Source organism: Pseudochaenichthys georgianus, chromosome 16, assembly GCF_902827115.2.
Source record: "Pseudochaenichthys georgianus chromosome 16, fPseGeo1.2, whole genome shotgun sequence".
NCBI classification, from domain to species: domain Eukaryota; kingdom Metazoa; phylum Chordata; class Actinopteri; order Perciformes; family Channichthyidae; genus Pseudochaenichthys; species Pseudochaenichthys georgianus.
The window spans coordinates 28,672,011-28,691,050 of record NC_047518.2 but is presented as its reverse complement, the minus strand read 5'-3'; the positions used below and the strand labels follow the sequence as shown (position 1 = coordinate 28,691,050).

Genomic DNA, 19,040 nt, shown 5'->3' with positions numbered 1-19,040 from the left:
TGAGGTAGAAAGTGATTTCTTTAACCATCTATATCTAAAGCCTTCCGTTTATCTAAGGAAGATCCTTCATCAGGCACGCCCTGTTCAGACAGCCCAGAAGCACCATCCTACGGTCTGATGGCAACTGAGCTTTACTAGAATTGTTCTTTAGTATAACTTGAGATCCTCAGTGATTTCATCTTTTTTAATTGTATCTTGTCAATATAATATTTTTTGTCTAACCTTTTGGCATTGATGGCATGTTGTACTTTTCACCACCCTAAAGAATATCACTCACCTGTCTTTGAGCAAACAGTGAAGTCACTGACAAGTGGGGACAGTGTAAAACCCTGGCATGTGGACAGGTAGTACCTGTCCACATGCCAGGGTTTTACAGTCCCCACCATGGCCATATCATTTCAAATCACAAGTTAGCATTCTCTGTGTAAACATGAACTTTTGATAGATAGACTAAACCATATGCTGTGTCAGCCTGTGTGCATTACAATTACACATTCCATATTTTGTCTAAATACAATTACTCTAAGACTTTTGTGAATCACGGCAGTCCTGACATTACACATTCACACACATGACAATCATAACCGGTTTACTTATCATCATCAAGCATCGATGGTATAGTTACTTTGTGGAACACTGTTGGCAGAAGACCAAGACAAACTGAATATGTGTCTCTCCCTCCCCTGTCTTTTCTTCATTTCATTTCATTTCAAACCTTTATTTATACAGATAAAATCCCATTGAGATCATTGATCTCTTTTCCAAGGGAGACCTGCTCAAGTAGTTCCACATTTCTTAAACAGCATGTCAGCTCACAGATGTTTTAGGATATCACCAAACCCACCTGAATACATACACTACACTACATACAATACACAGCCATTTTCTAAGTACACAAATGTGGTTTGACAAAATTAAAACGCCTTAAAAGCCTTTTTACAGAGTTTAATTACAAAATGAATTAAACAAAAGAAGCAACTTGATGTGCTGATGAATACACAGGTTGGGATGTTTCAATCTCTTTGCAATCAGTGTAAAACGAGTGCTGAGGAAAAGGTTATCAATGGAATGTTGACAGCTGTTTGGCTTTTTGTTATGACCCTAAACACGAGATCATTGTAAAAAAAAAAGAAGGACTATGACTGACTTGAAGTCATGGGACTGTTTGTTGCTTTCCAAATAATCTTTAAAAAGTCTGGTGAAATACACAAAGGGTTATGGATTGAAGACAATACTACAAAATGTGCAACTTCTTTGTTGCACTGGGCCATCAGCACCTGGGTACTATTAACTGATTCACTGGATGCAAGTGGGATCCAACAAGATTCATCAGTTCTTCCTTTTGCCCTTGCTGGCAGCCTTGGCTGGTGTTACCGCGGGAACAGCGGCTTGGTAGAGCGCAGCAGATACTTTGTTGATGTAGTACACGGCAAAGAGGGAGAATATCAGGCTGGAAGAGAAATAAGAAGAAAAAGCAATATAATCAAATGAATTTAGAGACTACTTTTAACTGTGTTTTATAAAGCTGATTATGGTCTTTGTGATCTGCAGAGGTATTGTCACATACCATGTGGTGACACAGACGCGGTGTACCAGTCCAGAGGCAAACAGCGATAGGCACAGGCACACCAGAACTGGAAGAGATAATAAATAAGCCGTTAGGATATATGAAAGGAGAAATATTTGGATATGTATTGTGTCAGCAAAATAGAAATGGAAAAAGAAACACTGGAGTGACGACAGGAGTCTGATTTAAGTGTTGTCATTACTTACTCTCTGGGAATATTTTGGCTTGGAATCCCTTCCCAAAAATCAGATTTTCCAGATTATTAAATGCCTGGATATAAAGTTAAGGGGAATCTCCTCAGTGGTATCTGTGTATGTACATGCATACAGAAAACAGGGAACACAGAGAAATGGTGTGTACCTTTTTCCTGCAATAGTATTGGGTGATGATTACAAAAAGTTACATTTAAACAAAGCATGAAGTAATAAAGATTGTTGCAGTTTAGTAATTGACAACAGGTATTGAAACAGGTCAATAGGATACAGTGAGGGAGCAGATGAAGAGGACTGAGCCCAGGAAACCCCCCACGATGGTGAGCCACTCAGTGGATCCCAGCTGCTTACTGAACATCTGCATGCCAGCAAATACCAGCACTGACAGCAGACTGGAGAGCACTAGAGAGGTGCCTGTGTTCACTGCTACAAGACAAAGAGGGATAATTCAAACACAAATGTTAAGACAATAATCAAGGAAGACAATGGCTTATCTAAAAATAATTGGAAAAGTATGCTGGAGTTATACACCGGAAGAGGCAGGACACTTCAGCTGCAGCTAAACTGATTGAATTTTTCTCTGATATGAGACAAAGTACATGCAATATCAATACAATCAAAAGTGAAAACAGTACGTAGAGTACAGAAGTATAGCTTTGACTGCTAAACTAGTTCGTTTCAGCTAGTAAAAACACTAATATAATCGAACTCGTTATAACGTAACGCCACGTCAGTGTTCGTTCATGAATGTTTCCGTCAGATTGCTGCTAGCTATAAGCTAAACAACCGAGGGTAGCAGCAAATGTATACGGCTGATGCAACTCTCTACATACAAAGTGCAATACAAAGTGTGACTCATGGCAGACGTATAATAATGCATTTGTTAAATAAATAGCTCCTAATAAAGTCATCTATTTCTAAACGTTAACGTTAGCTAGCTAGCTAGAACACAGAACTAGGCACTAATAAACAATGTATCTACGAATACAAACGCACTTGTTGAGTTGACTTGAATGATAAAATAATCATGCAATACATACCCATATTTCAATGTTTAATTAGAGTCCGTGTAAGGAAACAGAGGTGAATTAAGTACTTGGTTGTGCCAGCGAACTTCCCCGGCTCTAGGAACTAAAAACCCTCTCCACCCGGTCCAGATTACAGGTGGGACCAGTGGGCGGAGTCTTGAGAGAGGCAAGAGGAACCTGTTGTTGTGCTGGTTAGATTTGTATTGTTTTTATTTTATCTGCTGAATAAAACGCCCTGTTATAAATCTCGTAACACCTGGTTCTTATTTTTCATAATTAACTTTTTTTACATGTACACAATCGAACATTCAATAATGAAAGCCCTTTATTTTGTTTGCTGACACATTTGAACCGTACATTAAACCATGAATTGCTGCTATAATAGGAAAGCCTGTACTGCAAATGAGTGTATTACCATTAGCAACTTCAAAAAGGTTTCGTTCTGCTATTTAGTGGCTTTTTTTTGATAGGATACCCTTTTGCTGTAGGGAAACAGCATCATCATCAACTCTGCGTCATTGTTGTAACCCCGTTTTTGTATTGTAAAATCATTAATGTGATGCTTTCCAACATTTACAAAAAGGCTCAGGCTGTTGACTATACCAAAAGCTCAACATTTCAAATGCTTAAAAGGGTATTACATTTGAGGGCCTGCTAATTTGCGTGAAGAAAGCAGTATTTCTACATGCTGTGAAACAGATGTCCCAGAGAGGCAAAAATAAACACAAATGCCAAATCGTTTCAGAGCAAAAATAATTGGCGACCATCAACAGTTTGAGAAAGAATTTATACAAAATGTATTTGGCATTATAATAGCATTCGAGACTTCCATAGGAATTTGACAGATAGAATGCAAACATAAAACCACATCAATGTTTACGGTTAATGAAAACCTAAATGTATAAAAATATAAAACGACAGACAGAAAGTGGCCTGTATATCCCTTGTATGTTGGTGCACTGTATTCACATAACTCAGTAAAACACAGTTTTTCAGTTCATTCCTCTGCACATTATCATTGAATCACAGACCCTCTGTAGCTACAGTGTCTGTTGATACAGCGAGGAAGTTGTCCACATCCACACTCATTTGTAGCTTCAGGAGTTTCTTTCATAATGGCTTCTTCTTCAGTCCAAAAACAGCTATAAACAGAAACATCTCCACGAAGGCAGGTAGCACACTAGGTGGGAGAGAGAGAGAGAGACAGAGAAATGTAGGGAGAAGTGCAACAGTGAGGACAGTGCCTGAAGACATTTATACTTACTTATACTCAATTGTATAGAGACACTATGAATTTGCTTTCTGAACAGCTGTTACATCATCTGAACACACACCAACCTGCAGATGGCAAAAATAACCCAATAGGTCCAGCATTCCCACTTCTCAATTACAAAGAAAGACAGGGATACGGAAGCGCTGCAGTGGACAGCGAGTGCTGGGTGTAGTTACTGTCAGGGAAAAATTACTCTTTTTGGAAAAACGTTTGGGTAGGTATACACTAACCTGCAAATGGCAAGGATCCACCAGTAGATGTCACACTCCCACTGCTCAAATAGAAAGAAAAGCAGAGCCACTGATGCACTGGCATGGGCTCCTGTTGCTAATGTAGACGAGGAGGGGAATATACAGAGGTTTGAAGTCATGGAATTGTAACTGACAACTAGAATGACTTTTAATATATCACTTGTTCTAGTTTTTATACTTACTTGACACAAATTCGCTGGCTGTCTTTATTTCTAAAATTGCAAAATCCCACCTCCCATCCTTTGTCCAGGAGACAGATGTCAATGCACTTGCTGCTGTAATCTCACAGCTGCTATTTTTTGTGTGCACATTATTATTATTGGATGATAACATTGAATATCTCTCTTTATTTGACTTTCATAAGTATCTATCTTTATTTGAGTATTAGGTTGTCTTATCTTATGAATAATCACCTATGAGGGACCCACACTATCAGTGTAAAGGATACACAGGAGACCTTGGCTGCAGTTGAACATGGACACTCCTGAGAAGAACCCAGCCAACTCTACAGCAAAGAGACCGAGGGTGACGGCCAATCCCACCACCAACCTTAGGCAAAGAGAGACATATTAGAGGGTGTGTGTGCATGTGTGTGGCCAGTTATGTCTCTATTTGTGTATGGGTTTGTCTTATTACTTCATGTCTTCATCGTCATACTGCTCTTGCGTGAAATCCAAAGGCAAGCAAGCCTTCACGTTGTGTTCCTGTGAAAGAACATTTCAAACCACTTAGCATCGAAAACACTTACAAACAAGCGGAGAAACAGTGGAGAATTGAACGTATATTTAATGACACACACGTATTTGTTATCATTAAAAACACCTAACACTATTATCTGAATGTCAACCAATGTGTTTACAAAAAACGCTTTACTTACCCTCGACCAAAATATTGTGATAACGATGACAAGGTGAGCTGTGAGAGTCAGGAACCGTGCAGGGACGAGACTGCTGACAGCCGACATGGTGCAACTATAAAACAACCAGTAACTTACACTAAAAAACGATGGGCAAACCAATGCAACGTTATTTACCGGTATGTAAACGTGCCTAGCTAAACCAGTGTTAGGATTAGTTTAGTTGGCTCATTAGCATTTAGCTGAGGTGTGATACTTAAGGTAACTTTATCAAAGGCAAACCATCACTACAGCTCGCCACTGAAGGTAGACTAATAGATTTTAACAAACATATCGCTACTTCAATTTATATTTAGCTAAATACATCAACACACCACAGATGCAAACCGACGCTATTGCGCTTTAAAGCGGTTGCTACAACAACCGATATAATCCGGTGCATTCGTCAATACAGTCCGGTTTAACCAACGACCAGCCTCCAAAGGTTCCTGACACGGACAACAATTGAGAGAGGACTGCTCGTGTTTTTTTTACACAACACTGCCATCTAACGGTACTGCGAACACTAGGCCACAAACAAGTTGGCATTTGGACATGTTGAGAGACACGTACCTCCGAAAACAGCAACCATAAGGTTTATTTTTGACAAACTGAGCTGCGTATTAGGGCTGCTATAGTTGGGAGAAAACAAGAAGGAAGCGAAAACGTTTCAAACATTATATATTTAAACGGTATAAAGAGAAATGGCGTTTAATACATAATACATCATATATAACCTGTTCAATTAAAACTAGTGATTGCTGTCAAATAAAACTAATAAGATAGCATTTCAACATATGTATTCCTTGTGCATTACGGCTGTAATATAGCCTAGCCTGAAATCGGACAGGAGACCGAGACCCCCCCCCCATCCCCATCCTCATCGAGCGGCTCTGAGACAGACAGAAACACAGTGTGCGCAACAGCAGCACTGAAACCAGCCACAGCAGATCTGTTGTCCGGTTCACCATCCGAGGCCCAGGGTCGGCTTTTCGGTCTGTACGACTGACATCAACCTGCACCTGCCTTTCACCAGAGATAACAATCATTTTACCTTTTGTTTCGCAGAGCTCTGGCAGCCATGGCAGAAACGGAGTTACAAAGCTTTACCTCTATCATGGACGCTTTGGTTCGCATTAGTGTGAGTATGACTCTAATTTCTATTACGTTATTTATCTAACCCACGTGTGCGTAGTGTAAATGTTTTGTGTAAATGTTTAAATGTAAAAAGAGCACATCATTTAGCCATATATCCTTTTCGTATCCATATGGATGCACAGGTTGTGTTCGTAATGAAGGAATATGATGCATTTATTTCGTTACAGTATATTTTGGCAACAATCCAATCAAAGAGAGGTTTGATTTTCAGCAAATCTAGCAATGTGGGTAGAAACATAAAAGCAAGGCCACAACAACATATGCACAAAGCCCAATCTTTGTACCATATAAAGCATGGATATTTTAATCATTATAATCCACAAAATATGTTGCTAACAGCAGTAGCTGAAATGCTTACGTGCCGCATACGATCAGAAACTAGAGATGATGGCGTTGTCATAGAAACGGGATGCTGCGTTTAGTAGCTTTAACACCGGAACAGGGCCTCCTCCACAACCAGCAACACTTAAAAAACGAGGCCAGAGCTGCAACAACCGAGAGATATATTCATTTTGAGTTGAACATTTCCCCTTGAACACGCCTCATAGTCAGCTCCCAAAGCATCCTATTCCAGAGTTGACATATTAAGGGTTCAAAGGGAAGGGGAGGCTAGCTGACTATTGAATATCAAAGCAGGTGGGCTAACACTTGAAATCAGGCAATGCTATATTGTCCTTAACATTTGCCTCTTTTTGGCTCTGTACATTGGAAATCCACCTACATAACCATCTGCTTCTGCTCCCCTTCCCACTCTTGACACCTACATATCTCATATATCAATCAATCAATCAATCAATCAATCAATCAATCAATCAATCAATCAATCAATCAATCAATCAATCAATCAATCAATGTTTATTTATATAGCATAGCCCAATATACATTCTTTTCAGGTCACAGCAGGAGGTGCAGAATGTAAATAGCCAGCTTCCTTTTCTCTAGTGACTCAGCCTTTATCGATTTAACACCTCACAGTTCTCTTCTTGACTATTTCCTCTCCAGTCTAACATGAAGAGTATGGAAAAGGAGCTGCGTTGCCCGGTATGTGATGAGATGGTGAAGCAGCCCATCCTTCTGCCCTGCCTGCACAGTGTGTGTCTGCTGTGTGCGGCAGAGGTGTTGGTACAAAGAGGTTACCCTCCTCCAGACCTTCCTCCAGAGCCCAACTCACCGGCCTCAACACCCAACACTCGCTCCCCTCGACAGGCACGAAGACCAACACCCAGAACGCCCGACCGCCTGGAACGAGTCCTCAGAACAGGTGCAGAAAGGATGAGGAGTTTACTTGTATGGGTGTTTGGTACAGGAAACGGATGGGCATTTTAAATGGCCTTGCAACTTAACATGCAATTAGCTTCGAAAATGAAACTGAATGATCTCAGTATTAAGTCATATTAGAGTGACATCATCATTTAATATGATGCCACTGACCAGTTCGAATCTGACTTAATTGATGATCTTGCTGACAAATCAGTATCCTGCTGTGCATCCAGGGCTTTATGCATTCATCTCATAACTTATTTAAGTGCATGTAGAGCAATGGCCATCGTGGAAGAGAGTGAAGCAGGCAGTAAGGGTCTGTTGAATATAGGTTAAACAGTGTTTCCTCCATAGTGAGCTAACCTATTTATGTATCACTGTGCTCTATTTGTATTTAATTTAGGGAAAATTGAGTTCTGCTCTTTTTTTCTCCTCTATTTATCTATCCATGACCATCTCCCTTCCTTTGCACCTGCGTCCTTCCCTCAGTGTGCGGCACATACCCAGGGCGGAGGCGGAAAGAGACGACCCTTCCCCCCATGTTGTTCCCGTGTCCTTCCTGTCAGCAGGATGTGGAGCTCGGAGAGAAAGGCCTGACAGACTGCCTCCGCAATCTCACACTGGAGCGGATTGTGGAGAGGTTCGCTTACACACAAACATCATAAATCTAGTAGCAGAGAGAGTGTAGTCGGGGGTTGTAGTCAGAGCTGATGGTGCTGGCACAAACATGACTTGTGGTGTGTTGTTATCTCATCCTATGATAATGTATCGGCATGAGCTCATTAACAGAAACTATATATAAAGAAAAACATTTTCAACAATCATGCAGGTAAAAACGAACGGCAGTGAAGGAAGGGTTTAGTCGATAGTGCTTAATAAACGAGACAGGAAATCACTTGCTGGAAGGAGTTTCAATAATGAATCTTTCCTTTCCTCCTGATTCAAGGCTTACCCTGAGAGCAGAATGCAGGGACAGCTCAAACACGGCAGTGTACTGTACTACAAAACTGTGGAAAGACACGCAATTGAACCAAAGTTATGTTCTGGAAGTTTAGAAGCAGAGTTCTTCATATCCTTCTTTAATTTGAATCATCCTCTTCTCTTATCAGTTAAAATGTTGGAGATCATAGTGAGAGGAGCTGCTTGTAAAAAAGAAGTGTTCTGGGAAGGGGATAGGCACGTTACCAGTTTCTCACACAGCATTTTGATGAGTGCAGCTGCTTCCTCCCCAGACAGCAGTTGGGTTGGTCAGAAAAGTGTGACGGTGCATGTTTTACTGCACAGGATGTACTAACAAGGCAGCTGCTGGGGATGTATCCAGGTCAGAGTTAGAATCCTAACTACTGAAAAGAGAGCAGGTCAAACTGTGATGTGCTCCATCTTCCCTTTGTTTAGTTTTAAAGGCTCCTTATTGGCTCTCTATTTTTTCTTCTGCTGCGTTGCTTTAGCCCAGTTCTTATCTCCTTGTTGCCCTGTCTGCCCTTTAGGTACAGGCACACAGTGAGTCTGGGCAGCATAGCCATCATGTGTGGTTTCTGTAAGCCTCCTCAGTCTCTGGAGGCTACAAAGGGCTGCGCTGACTGTAAGTCCAACTTCTGCAACGAATGTTTCAAACTCTACCATCCCTGGGGAACCCCTCGAGCTCAGCACGAACACATTTTACCCACCAACAACTTTCGACCAAAGGTTTGTCTGTTTTATTTTTTTGTGGATCAACTATAGTAGCTTCCCTTCTATTGTCATTGTGGTTTAAACCTTTTGTTGTGCTCTAGGTCTTGGTGTGCACAGAGCATGAGCAGGAGAGACTGCTGTGGTACTGCCGTGACTGCCAGAAGTTACTGTGCCCACTTTGTAAGCTCCGTCGTGTCCACCATGGGCACAAAGTGTTGCCCATAGCACAGGCTTACCAGGCCCTCAAGGTGAGTCTGCTTCGACTGTGTTGAGATCTGGAGGTTAGCAGCCTTGAAATGTCAACTTCTCTTCTGGCCTTACAGGACAAAGTTAACAAGGAAGTCAACTTCATTCTGGCCAACCAGGAGACAATACAGAGTCAGATCACTCAACTGGAAGCTGCCAACAAACAGATGGAGGTGAACCCGTTTCCAATTATTGTGAAACCCTCTTCTTTGTGTTGGTGCAAGAGTATTCCAAAGAGACTCTGATGCAAGACGTTTCTGTTGAAATGACTATCCCATGCAATTAGCAGGACCTTTGTGATTCATCCTGTGCTGTTGTCTAAACAATCAACCAATAAGTTGTGTTTGTATAATGGGGTGAAAGCAGGATGTTGGCTTGAAATGTTAGCTATGTCTCCTTGCAAAATAGCATATTTGTTTAGAACCAATCAACAACATACTGTAGTGGAGAGGAAGCTACTTCTTTTGTACTTCAAAACATAGCCTATCCTGCCGGTTTACTGTAACTACAGCTGCAACTATTAAAGGTATAATAAGTTGGCCCTCTAGAGGCCTAGGACTTTAGTGCAATGACACACTTTTGTGCGGGCAATAGCTACACCATTGATTCTGTGTTTATCATTCCAAGTCATTGCTCTTTATCTCAACACGTTCTCCCCTCTCGGTCTCTCTCCAGGCGAACAGCTCAGTGGCCCTGCATCAGCTGACCCACTGTATCAGAGAGTTGGGGGCGGCCATCTCGGAGCGTCAGGGAGCTTTGGCCCTGGCCCTGGAGGGGTCCCACTGCAGGAAGGGGGAAGCCCTGTCTTCCCAGGTGTCAGAGAGGAGGGGCCTGCTGGAGCATGCAGGCCTGATGGCCTACACACAGGAGCTGCTCAAGGAGACCGATCAACCTTGCTTTGTACAGGCTGCCAGAGTCACTCACAGCAGGTAAAACACACAGTCAGCTGAATCCTACATTTAAGAGGAATGAATTGGTAAGATATGGTTATCTGACATCTGTGTGTCTCTCACTCTCCAGGTTAGGGAAGGCCATAGAAAACCTTCAATGTTTCACTCTCTCAGCTGATCCCACCTTCAGACACTTTCATCTGGACACGTCCAAAGAGGTTAAACTCATCCACAGCTTGGATTTCATATATGGTGGGCACCTTTGTTCCTCTGATATGAACTGTGTTAAAGTATACTGAAATGACTGTAAATGACTTAACCTGCCTCTGTTGTTTTGTCTTCTCCACAGCCCCACTGGCTCCAGTCATCGACACTCAGAAGACACTTGCGTACGATCAGCTGTTTTTGTGCTGGCGCCTCCCTCAGGACTCGGCCCCGGCTTGGCACTTCTCTGTCGAATACCAGCGGCGAGCGGGGGGAGCAGCAGCGACGTGGGGCGGCACCAGATCCCCCAACGCTGCGACATCGTGGCTGCGTCTGGACGAAGTGAGAGGGACCAACGCTGTGGTTGATCAGCTGCAGATGGACAGTGTGTATGTGCTCAGGGTGAGAGGCTGCAACAAGGCCGGGTTTGGAGAGTACAGTGAAGAAGTTTACCTCCACACTCCACCAGCACCTGGTAAGATATGAAATCTATTATTTTACATGACCAATGTTTTCAATATTACATTTCATTCAATACAAAAAACTCATCCTCTTTCCATTCTAATTTCTTTGTTTCCAATGCAATTTACCCTAATTTATTACAAAGAAGTATCGTGTGGGAGTATACAAGTCTCAGACATTTGAATTTGAATGTATATTTATTATTTAGTGCATACAACAAGTTGGTTTTGCATTGGTAACAAAGACAGAACTGTGGTAGAATCATTTTAAGTTGGATATTTTTCCAGTAATGCCATTCATTCAATTGATTGACTAATGTTGTTATTTCTTTTCTCTCCATCTCTTTATTTCCTCTTCTCCCACCTTGTTTTTTAATTTAATCTTCTGCACCAACCCTTCTTTTTCTTATTGTCCATTCCAGTTTCATCTCAGTCAGACTCTTTCTACTTCTGTCTTTCTTGCTACAGGTCTGTTATTTTGCACTTTCATACATTATGCATTGTTTCTTTTTATGGTCCATTTTTCCATTTTGCTGTTGTTCCACGTAAAAGCAGTTTATCTGATTCCTCTCGCGTGAACATTTTCTCTTGATCTGCCTTCAAATCTTTTTGCGCTCTTATTCTGTTATGCGTTTAGGCCTGCCTGTCCCAGCTTCAGGATCTAACCGCTTCTCCCTCCTGACTCCTTTCCCACACCTCCCTTACTGTACATTTCTCTCCTCTCTCCCCCCCTTTCCTTCCCTATATCCCTCTTCTTCCGCCCTCTCAGTGCTGAGTTTCTCCTTGCACTCTCGCTGGGGGTTGCACGCTGACAGGCTGGCTTTGGGTAAAGGCCAGACATATGCCCGCAGTGTGCCAGGCCTCTCCCTCCTGCAGGCCGCAGACCGCACACTCACTTCATGCCACTTGACTTCCGACCTGCTAGTGGGCGACTTGTCTGTCAATCAAGGCAGACACTACTGGGCCTGCTCTGTGGAGCCTGGTTCCTACCTGGTTAAGGTGAGGGGGATGCAGTTAGTTTGGTATTATAATACGTTGTTGTAATCAGCTTTGTAACACATGCAAAATGGATGAGACCAATGATCTGTGTCTTTCTGATCGTCTGTCTTGCAGGTAGGAGTAGGCCAGGAGGCTAAGCTACAAGAATGGTTTCATCTCCCTCAGGACATGGCCAGCCCTCGGTAACTACATTTTACCCTCTTAAATATTACGACATCTTCGACCAAGATAATTTCTTATGACCACAAATATAATGCACTATACCACTCAAACAGGATGGACCTCTGTCCCATCAATTGGAAGAACTATTGATAGTATAACACTCCTATCCATCTATATGTTTTGCAGCCATAATTCTGAACTTTCTAGATATATACATACAGTACATAAATAAATACATACATACAGTACACACTAGAAAAAACCTCCCTGTGTGTTCCCTTACTAATGAACAATACATACTCTTAGTAAAACTAATAGTGTATACTCAAAAAGATATTACTTTTTAACTCACTAAGAATACAGTGGTTCCAACCGATCTCTAGTCGGAGTAGGGTCATTCTTTTTGTTGGAAAAATAAAAAAAAAAGGTGTTGAATTTTCAATGAGGTGTAAAGCTAGAATGAAGGTGTACTTTACATTATTTTACATATCCAGCCTAATGTTTTCCTTCCCTCTGCCTCCCGAAAGCTGTGACCCAGACAGTGGCCATGACAGTGGGGCAGAGGACGGCCAGGACTCTCCTCCCTACTGCTTCCTCACAATGGGAATGGGCAAAATCCTGCTTCCTCAAGGACACGGTCACACTCATACCCAGGGGGACAGCCATAGCCTGGGGGGAGTGCACTCCCATAGTAGCAACCATAATAACCTGCCTCACCCTCACACTGCTCCCCTGCCACCCCGACTGGGAGTGTGTCTGGACTGTGACAAAGGACGTGTCACTTTCTACGATGCCCACTCGTTGCGGATCCTGTGGGAGGCGCACATGGACTGTTCCTCTCCTGTGTGTCCAGCCTTCTGCTTCATCGGTGGGGGAGCCCTGCAGCTGCAGGACCTCGTGGCAAACCGGAGCGTCGAAGAGCCGCCACCACGCAGGGTAACTATCCAAACACGTGCAACAAATCTCAGCAAATAAATAGTGGTGAGGGCAGTTTATGTGCACAGTTCACTCAGTTTTGCTGATGTCTGTAGAGCTAAAGGTGTTTTTTATTCACCACTTACTCTGAGTTCAGAACTAATTGCCTTGAGAACTTGATCTAACTATCAGATGTGCTTTTGCGTTTGCACTTGGCCTGAATATCAAGTCTGACTTTTGGTTATTTGGTTTTCCTGCTTTATTTATTCTCAATCTTGCCATGCTCCGATGGACTTTGAAGTGATTGTAGACTATGCAGAGTTATGTTGGCAGGGTGAAGTAATCCCCTTTAAAAAAGTCTGTTTGCAGCATAAGAAGAAAATCTGCCCTTTTTTACACGTATTCATTTTTTCCAGAATGACTGGACGAAAATGTTGCATGCAAGTGTAACTAGGATTCCTTACTGGCATATATACAGATAAATGAAGCCTGGTAAAAGCACCTCAGATGTACTGTATGTCTAATTTTATAACTTGATTGTTTTATGTAGCCTCAACAAAGTGTTAACGGTGTGTATATAATCCAGAATAAGAGATTGTGAATTTACTGCGGTAGTTAAATGTAATGTTCTGGAGGCTCACGTCATTATGTCATGTCTCACAATCTGAAAAGTCCTAGATGGAATTTTATGAAGTTGTTGTTTTGCATTTCAAAATGGATATGTTTGGCATTTCAATAAACACGCTCACAGTTGCCTCAATGTTCTCTGAAGAGATGCTACAGTACACTAACAAAAAGGTTCTGAAGAATAATGTTCTCAAAATACTGTCCGACTTCATAACGTGAATACTTTCCGTGTTTCAGATTTCGACAATGCACATGGCCTACTGTCCAGTATTAAAGTGTGCTGTTTGCTTGATGTGAGATGTGATTTTAATAGAAATGGATGGATAAAGTAGGCTAATAAAAGAGGTCTATTTTATGGGCTCCTCTGAATGACTTCAAAATGTTTTTCTATACCTTTGTTTTTGCTACTGTAGTTGACATTAGCTTATTATTACTTATACTCTAGCTGATCAAGATGTATTTTTGGAGAATGTAAGAGCCCAGTTATGTATCATTTCAGTGCAGGAGATTGTCTTTATTGTAATATTTAAAAATCAACTGGCTTAGACTGTATTTTCATATACATTATGATTATCTGGTGTATATTTGAACCCTGCCTGTGACTTCCATGCTCTCTGTGGTGTGTGTGTGTGTGTGTGTGTGTGTGTGTGTGTGTGTGTGTGTGTGTGTGTGTGTGTGTGTGTGTGTGTGTGTGTGTGTGTGTGTGTGTGTGTGTGTGTGTGTGTGTGTGTGTGTGTGTGTGTGTGTGTGTGTGTGTCCTCTCTTGAACGTGGGGTCTAGACTTGAGTTATAGCACAGCACTTGAACGACTTTAGACTGTAGCATCCCAGAAATCAGAATCTCTTCATTTAGATTAAGCCTTGGCTGGCCGAATGTTTCTATCATATCATAAGAAAAACAATAAATGACTGATATCTCTTATACAGAGTCGCTTTGTTTCATAAAGGACCTGTCTTTTATACAGTAGCAATCCTCTCTTTTCTAATTAATATCACTCAAAAGTCTTTTTCCATGATATAGTTCCGACAGAAACCTTTAATTTACCTAATGTCTTCCTGTTTTGTAATTGTTACAGGCTTTTAATTTGATTCACAAAGTACTTTCTTGGTTTTAACATTTTGTTTCACCTGTCACATTTCCTGCCCTACAGCCGAAATGACAAACACGTGTTGGGTCGAATGCAACAGTTAGTTTAATTGCCACAAGTTATAAAGCTGTCAGATTTGTATTGACTGTAAACAGCGTATTAGAGAACAGATGAATGAAAACAGACTCTCCTTGTTTAAATGTCATGGAAAAAGTGTGTGGGCATGCCTGCGTGTAAGAGCAAGCGTGCCCCTAATCATTCAAGTGTGCCAGATCTGCATGAACAGGTTAAGTGGATCTTTTGTGCCACAGGGTTTACATTTAATCAACCCATTTTGTACAAAGCCAACAAACGCCTCCGGACACCTGATACAGAACGACTGCAACACGAAGGTAGGTGAGCCAGTTGGACTGGTAGTAGAAGAACACAGTCATAACAGGCTATGTTCACCCTGACACATAGCAACAGGGTGAAAGAGTTCAGTATAGGGATTGTGTAACAGCACAATGGTTGTATTTGTGCGATTTGTTATTGTCTTTTAACATCAACAAAGGAGCTGTTGCAATCACACTAGTGTTGGAGCTCTGGAAGAATACACTTTCTGCTAAAGGAGTATGCAATAATAAACTTGAACCATCAGGGGGCGACATTGTGTGTGCTTTGTCGGTTTCCTGTGTTTTGTGTGGAAAAAGGTTAGTCAGCAACAGGTGCATCACGCATGATGTGTCAACAGCGACTTGTCTGGTCACACATTTGTGATGACAGGTCAGATATAAATTAAGACACTCAGCTTCTGTTTGGTTCCTCTGGGCTAATCCTTGCTATTCATTGTGTGTCACACCTGGATGAATATTTATCTCACTCCCCTTGTTCCTCTTTCCACTATTATATGTAGGCTACCTTTTTATATGGGTATCAGACAATGTAGGCTATATCACTCAGCATTCATTTCTATGTACACGTGCTTGGTGCTTCTGTTCATTTTCATCTGTCTATTGAGAAAATGAACTTGGGGAGGGTCATATAATCACGCGATATTGCTTTTACAGCCACGTGAAAGCATTGACATACCATAGCACCTCCTATAGAACAAACACGACATTAACTCCATATTGGACCCTGATGTTACTCTTTAATCAAACCCCAAGATGTGCCAATGAAAATAAAACATTTGTTTTCCCTCTCTGTAGTACTAAATCCAACTCCTCAGGGTTTTGGTGGTTGCATCATTACTTAGCTACAGCTCAGTTTTGTTTACACTTGTTTACCTGACAAGACTCCTCCCTATAAAAGTTAAGCCAGTGTTTGCACGCAAGCGTGTTGACTCCAGTTTAACCCAAAATGAAGTATGTTGTGTAATGCATCCATGGTCCTTGTAAGATGATTCAATGGATGTGTTTATATATTTTCTAATGATGAACAAGATAAGAAGATAAGATAAATAAGCAAATAAACTACAGTATGTATGGCTACCACTAACGGGGAAAACCTTGGTGCTTCAGAAGAATACAGATGATCATGAAATAAAGTTATTTTTACCTATGCTGCTTCAACATAATTTTCATATATCTACCATGAACATTTATATGTAATTCTGTAATAGAAAATCTACTGTCACTGGCTGAGATTGTCTGTTTTAAGTCATTACCTGGAATTAAACCACTGTATTTGAATAGCCAACAATGTTTTTTGTATGTGTTAGAGTTAAATGAAGCCAAAATGCTGCCATTCAGAATAAGTCCCACACACAATGAGATGTAGCAAACTTTTAAATGTGCATACAGTGCAGGAAGCTGCAAACATTTTTGCTAATGCAAGAAGCACAGACTCCAAGTCCCCTGAACAGCTGTGTCTCCTGTCTTTACTCAGCACCTCTGCACACATCACAGTGGACATGTGTGTTCTGCACACACACCCAGACACACACTTCTCCGCAACATTTCATCCCCCAAGTAAATGTACAAGTTCAAACTATGGTCTACACTTTTTCTGTCAGTACAACTGTCAAACAATGGATCTCCACCGCTCACTGAGGCTTGTGGACATCACCAAACACATGTCTGTGTGTCACTGCACCGAAGTCCACACACACACACACACACACACACACACACACACACACACACACACACACACACACACACACACACACACACACACACACACACACACACACACACACACACACACACACACACACACACACACACACACACACACACACACACACACACACACACACACACACTCACACAAATAAAATACACCTTATAGTTGCCACTCAAAAACATACAAACAAAAATCTGCAGCATGTGTGTGTTTTGGATGGATGCCAAAGTAAAAAGCATGCTCAGACAGGACCAAATCCCCTCAGGCTCTGTGAGTATTTATGGGTGAGTGTGTGTGTCATTTTTAGACTGGAAAGACATTAACTTTCCATAAAGTCCTTAACTATTCGGACCCACCTGTTAGCTTTGATGGTTAACTATATTTTTGGAAACTGTAACCTGCTTTGTGACTGTATTCATCATGCAAGTACGACATTATTTATAGCACATAACAAGAGTAAGAAGAAGTTTGTGATTTGAATGCAAATATAACTTTTGAAGTGAGTTAAATGAAACTTGGAGCTTGTAACATTCAATGCTGTTGTTGCGTCCAGTAGTGCCAAGCACAGTTATTGAACTGCTGATAGGAGGATACCTGACAAATGATTTATATCAAAGGTGAAATGTGTATGTTCATCAGTGCTGACAGTGTTTTGGTCCATAGCCCGCCTCTGACAGCTTAATTACTAGCTGTCCATATATCACTCCACTCACTGTTCCCATTCTGAAGGGCGGCAGACGCAGAGGGAGGAGGAAGAAGAGGAAGGAGGAGGAATAGAAGACAGAGACAGGACATACTGAACCACACAATATAGTACTTAGGACACACCGGAGGGCTGCCTTTAAATCTATTTCCGTACAAAGCAAAGGTCTAACAGCAACAACTGTTAATAGTAAAAGAGCTGAAAAGTCACATGTTTGAAATTGTTGTGTGTATTAAAAAAAAGGTGTGTGGTACCTTGCATGTGGCTCTGAAGGGGGAAATGCTGTAAACTAAGGTGGGTGAGCTGGTAAAACTGGGAATAGAAAACAACTTGCTACGCTGCACATGGTTCCCCATAAATAGCTACAGCAGCAACTGCTTTTACAAACAAGTTGGTGCCTGCACAGACATGTACACCGGTAAAAAGGCCTTAGAGAAAGCTTCAGTGTGAATGTTTATTGGGGACTTTCAGCAAAAATCTACCGAACAAGCTTGAATTGAAATAATTCCTGTTTGAGAAAGCTTGTGCTGTAGCTCTACTTATTGAATCAACTTAAATCTCAGACTGGCTGACAGTTTCACAAGACAGACCTGATAATCACTGCAGATGATCTGAGTACAAACATGATGTGAGACCATTTCACAAGTGTCGGAGAAGAATGGAGGGGCCACCGAGTCATTTGAGAGGAATGCAAGTTAAAAGGGGAATCTGAGAAAGAGAGGGTAAAAGAAGATATGAGAAGAGATATGATTTAGTAAATATAGATAAATAAAAGATATGACAGTGTTCGAGAAGAGGAGCTGACCAAGGGAATAATTAGATAAGACATTTAAGAGAGGAGGAGCAATGCAAATGGCTGGGAAGGGTGAGGGTCGGACAGGAAAACTGAGGGAAGCACATTCCTTCTTTCCCTCTTGTTCTCTTCGTAAACAGCAGCTGGGACAGGTGTGTTTTTACTGATGGTAGAAAGTGCACAGGCTGCTGACTGCCCCCAAGAGTGCTGTGTGTATCCCGTGTGTTTATATGCTGAGTATGCACACTGTCTGCAGACTGCATGTTAGCAGAGACTTTGTTGTCTGTAATTACGGAGGAAACAAAACCCATAAATCAGAATTTGCCCATAATGAGCACAAATAGACATCTGAATGCACACATGGTGTTTGTGGGGGAGAGATTGTGGGTGTGTCTGTAAGAGAGAACGTAGTGTACATACACTGCCTTTAAGGATGTGTGCAGAAGTACAAGAGTCAGCTGTGTGTGTGCTGTTTGAGGAGACAGTCTCTACTTCAGGAAACAGAGGGATCCTGTTTGTGAGTTGAACT

The 19,040-nt window shown here is 41.6% G+C and overlaps 3 protein-coding genes across 4 annotated transcripts; 1 reads left to right on the top strand and 2 right to left on the bottom strand.

Moving 5' to 3' along the window:
* Nucleotides 1-930: 930 nt before the first annotated feature.
* On the bottom strand, nucleotides 931-2,944 carry krtcap2 (keratinocyte associated protein 2). The gene is made up of 5 exons (XM_034102577.2): nucleotides 2,820-2,944; nucleotides 2,051-2,205; nucleotides 1,774-1,837; nucleotides 1,568-1,634; nucleotides 931-1,450 (listed from the first exon to the last, which is right to left on the bottom strand). Exons 1-5 carry the CDS (start codon nucleotides 2,821-2,823, stop codon nucleotides 1,330-1,332), a joined length of 411 nt encoding a protein of 136 aa, XP_033958468.1. The 5' UTR covers nucleotides 2,824-2,944; the 3' UTR covers nucleotides 931-1,329.
* Nucleotides 2,945-3,575: 631 nt separating this feature from the next.
* On the bottom strand, nucleotides 3,576-5,628 carry tmem107l (transmembrane protein 107 like). 2 transcript variants are annotated; one of them, XM_034103029.1, is made up of 5 exons: nucleotides 5,209-5,628; nucleotides 4,968-5,035; nucleotides 4,780-4,880; nucleotides 4,311-4,407; nucleotides 3,576-3,987 (listed from the first exon to the last, which is right to left on the bottom strand). In XM_034103029.1, the coding sequence occupies exons 1-5, from the start codon at nucleotides 5,293-5,295 to the stop codon at nucleotides 3,918-3,920; spliced, it is 423 nt and encodes a 140-aa protein (XP_033958920.1). In that variant the 5' UTR covers nucleotides 5,296-5,628; the 3' UTR covers nucleotides 3,576-3,917. The 2 variants fall into 2 exon arrangements, with proteins under 2 accessions (XP_033958920.1, XP_033958921.1); XM_034103030.1 differs by lacking the exon at nucleotides 4,311-4,407 and adding an exon at nucleotides 4,146-4,242.
* Nucleotides 5,629-6,156: 528 nt separating this feature from the next.
* Nucleotides 6,157-14,578, top strand: trim46a (tripartite motif containing 46a). The gene is made up of 12 exons (XM_034101651.2): nucleotides 6,157-6,367; nucleotides 7,387-7,645; nucleotides 8,134-8,284; nucleotides 9,132-9,330; nucleotides 9,417-9,563; nucleotides 9,639-9,734; nucleotides 10,237-10,490; nucleotides 10,582-10,703; nucleotides 10,801-11,130; nucleotides 11,886-12,115; nucleotides 12,230-12,297; nucleotides 12,805-14,578. The coding sequence occupies exons 1-12, from the start codon at nucleotides 6,308-6,310 to the stop codon at nucleotides 13,250-13,252; spliced, it is 2,364 nt and encodes a 787-aa protein (XP_033957542.1). The 5' UTR covers nucleotides 6,157-6,307; the 3' UTR covers nucleotides 13,253-14,578.
* Nucleotides 14,579-19,040: the final 4,462 nt, after the last annotated feature.

What these genes read in the sequence shown, in the direction of transcription:
- krtcap2 (XM_034102577.2), bottom strand. An exon ending in AGCCAAAATATTCCCAGAGA is followed by an intron (nt 1,635 to 1,773) that starts GTAAGTAATGAC and finishes TATCTCTTCCAG; the next exon opens with TTCTGGTGTGCCTGTGCCTA. An exon ending in CGCGTCTGTGTCACCACATG is followed by an intron (nt 1,451 to 1,567) that starts GTATGTGACAAT and finishes TTTCTCTTCCAG; the next exon opens with CCTGATATTCTCCCTCTTTG.
- tmem107l (XM_034103029.1), bottom strand. Translation starts at nt 5,295, where the DNA reads ATGTCGGCTGTCAGCAGTCTCGTCCCTGCACGGTTCCTGACTCTCACA. An exon ending in TCACAATATTTTGGTCGAGG is followed by an intron (nt 5,036 to 5,208) that starts GTAAGTAAAGCG and finishes GTTCTTTCACAG; the next exon opens with GAACACAACGTGAAGGCTTG. An exon ending in TGGATCCTTGCCATTTGCAG is followed by an intron (nt 3,988 to 4,310) that starts GTTAGTGTATAC and finishes TCTCCCACCTAG; the next exon opens with TGTGCTACCTGCCTTCGTGG.
- trim46a (XM_034101651.2), top strand. Translation starts at nt 6,308, where the DNA reads ATGGCAGAAACGGAGTTACAAAGCTTTACCTCTATCATGGACGCTTTG. An exon ending in AGGCTTACCAGGCCCTCAAG is followed by an intron (nt 9,564 to 9,638) that starts GTGAGTCTGCTT and finishes CTGGCCTTACAG; the next exon opens with GACAAAGTTAACAAGGAAGT. An exon ending in CAGCTTGGATTTCATATATG is followed by an intron (nt 10,704 to 10,800) that starts GTGGGCACCTTT and finishes TCTTCTCCACAG; the next exon opens with CCCCACTGGCTCCAGTCATC.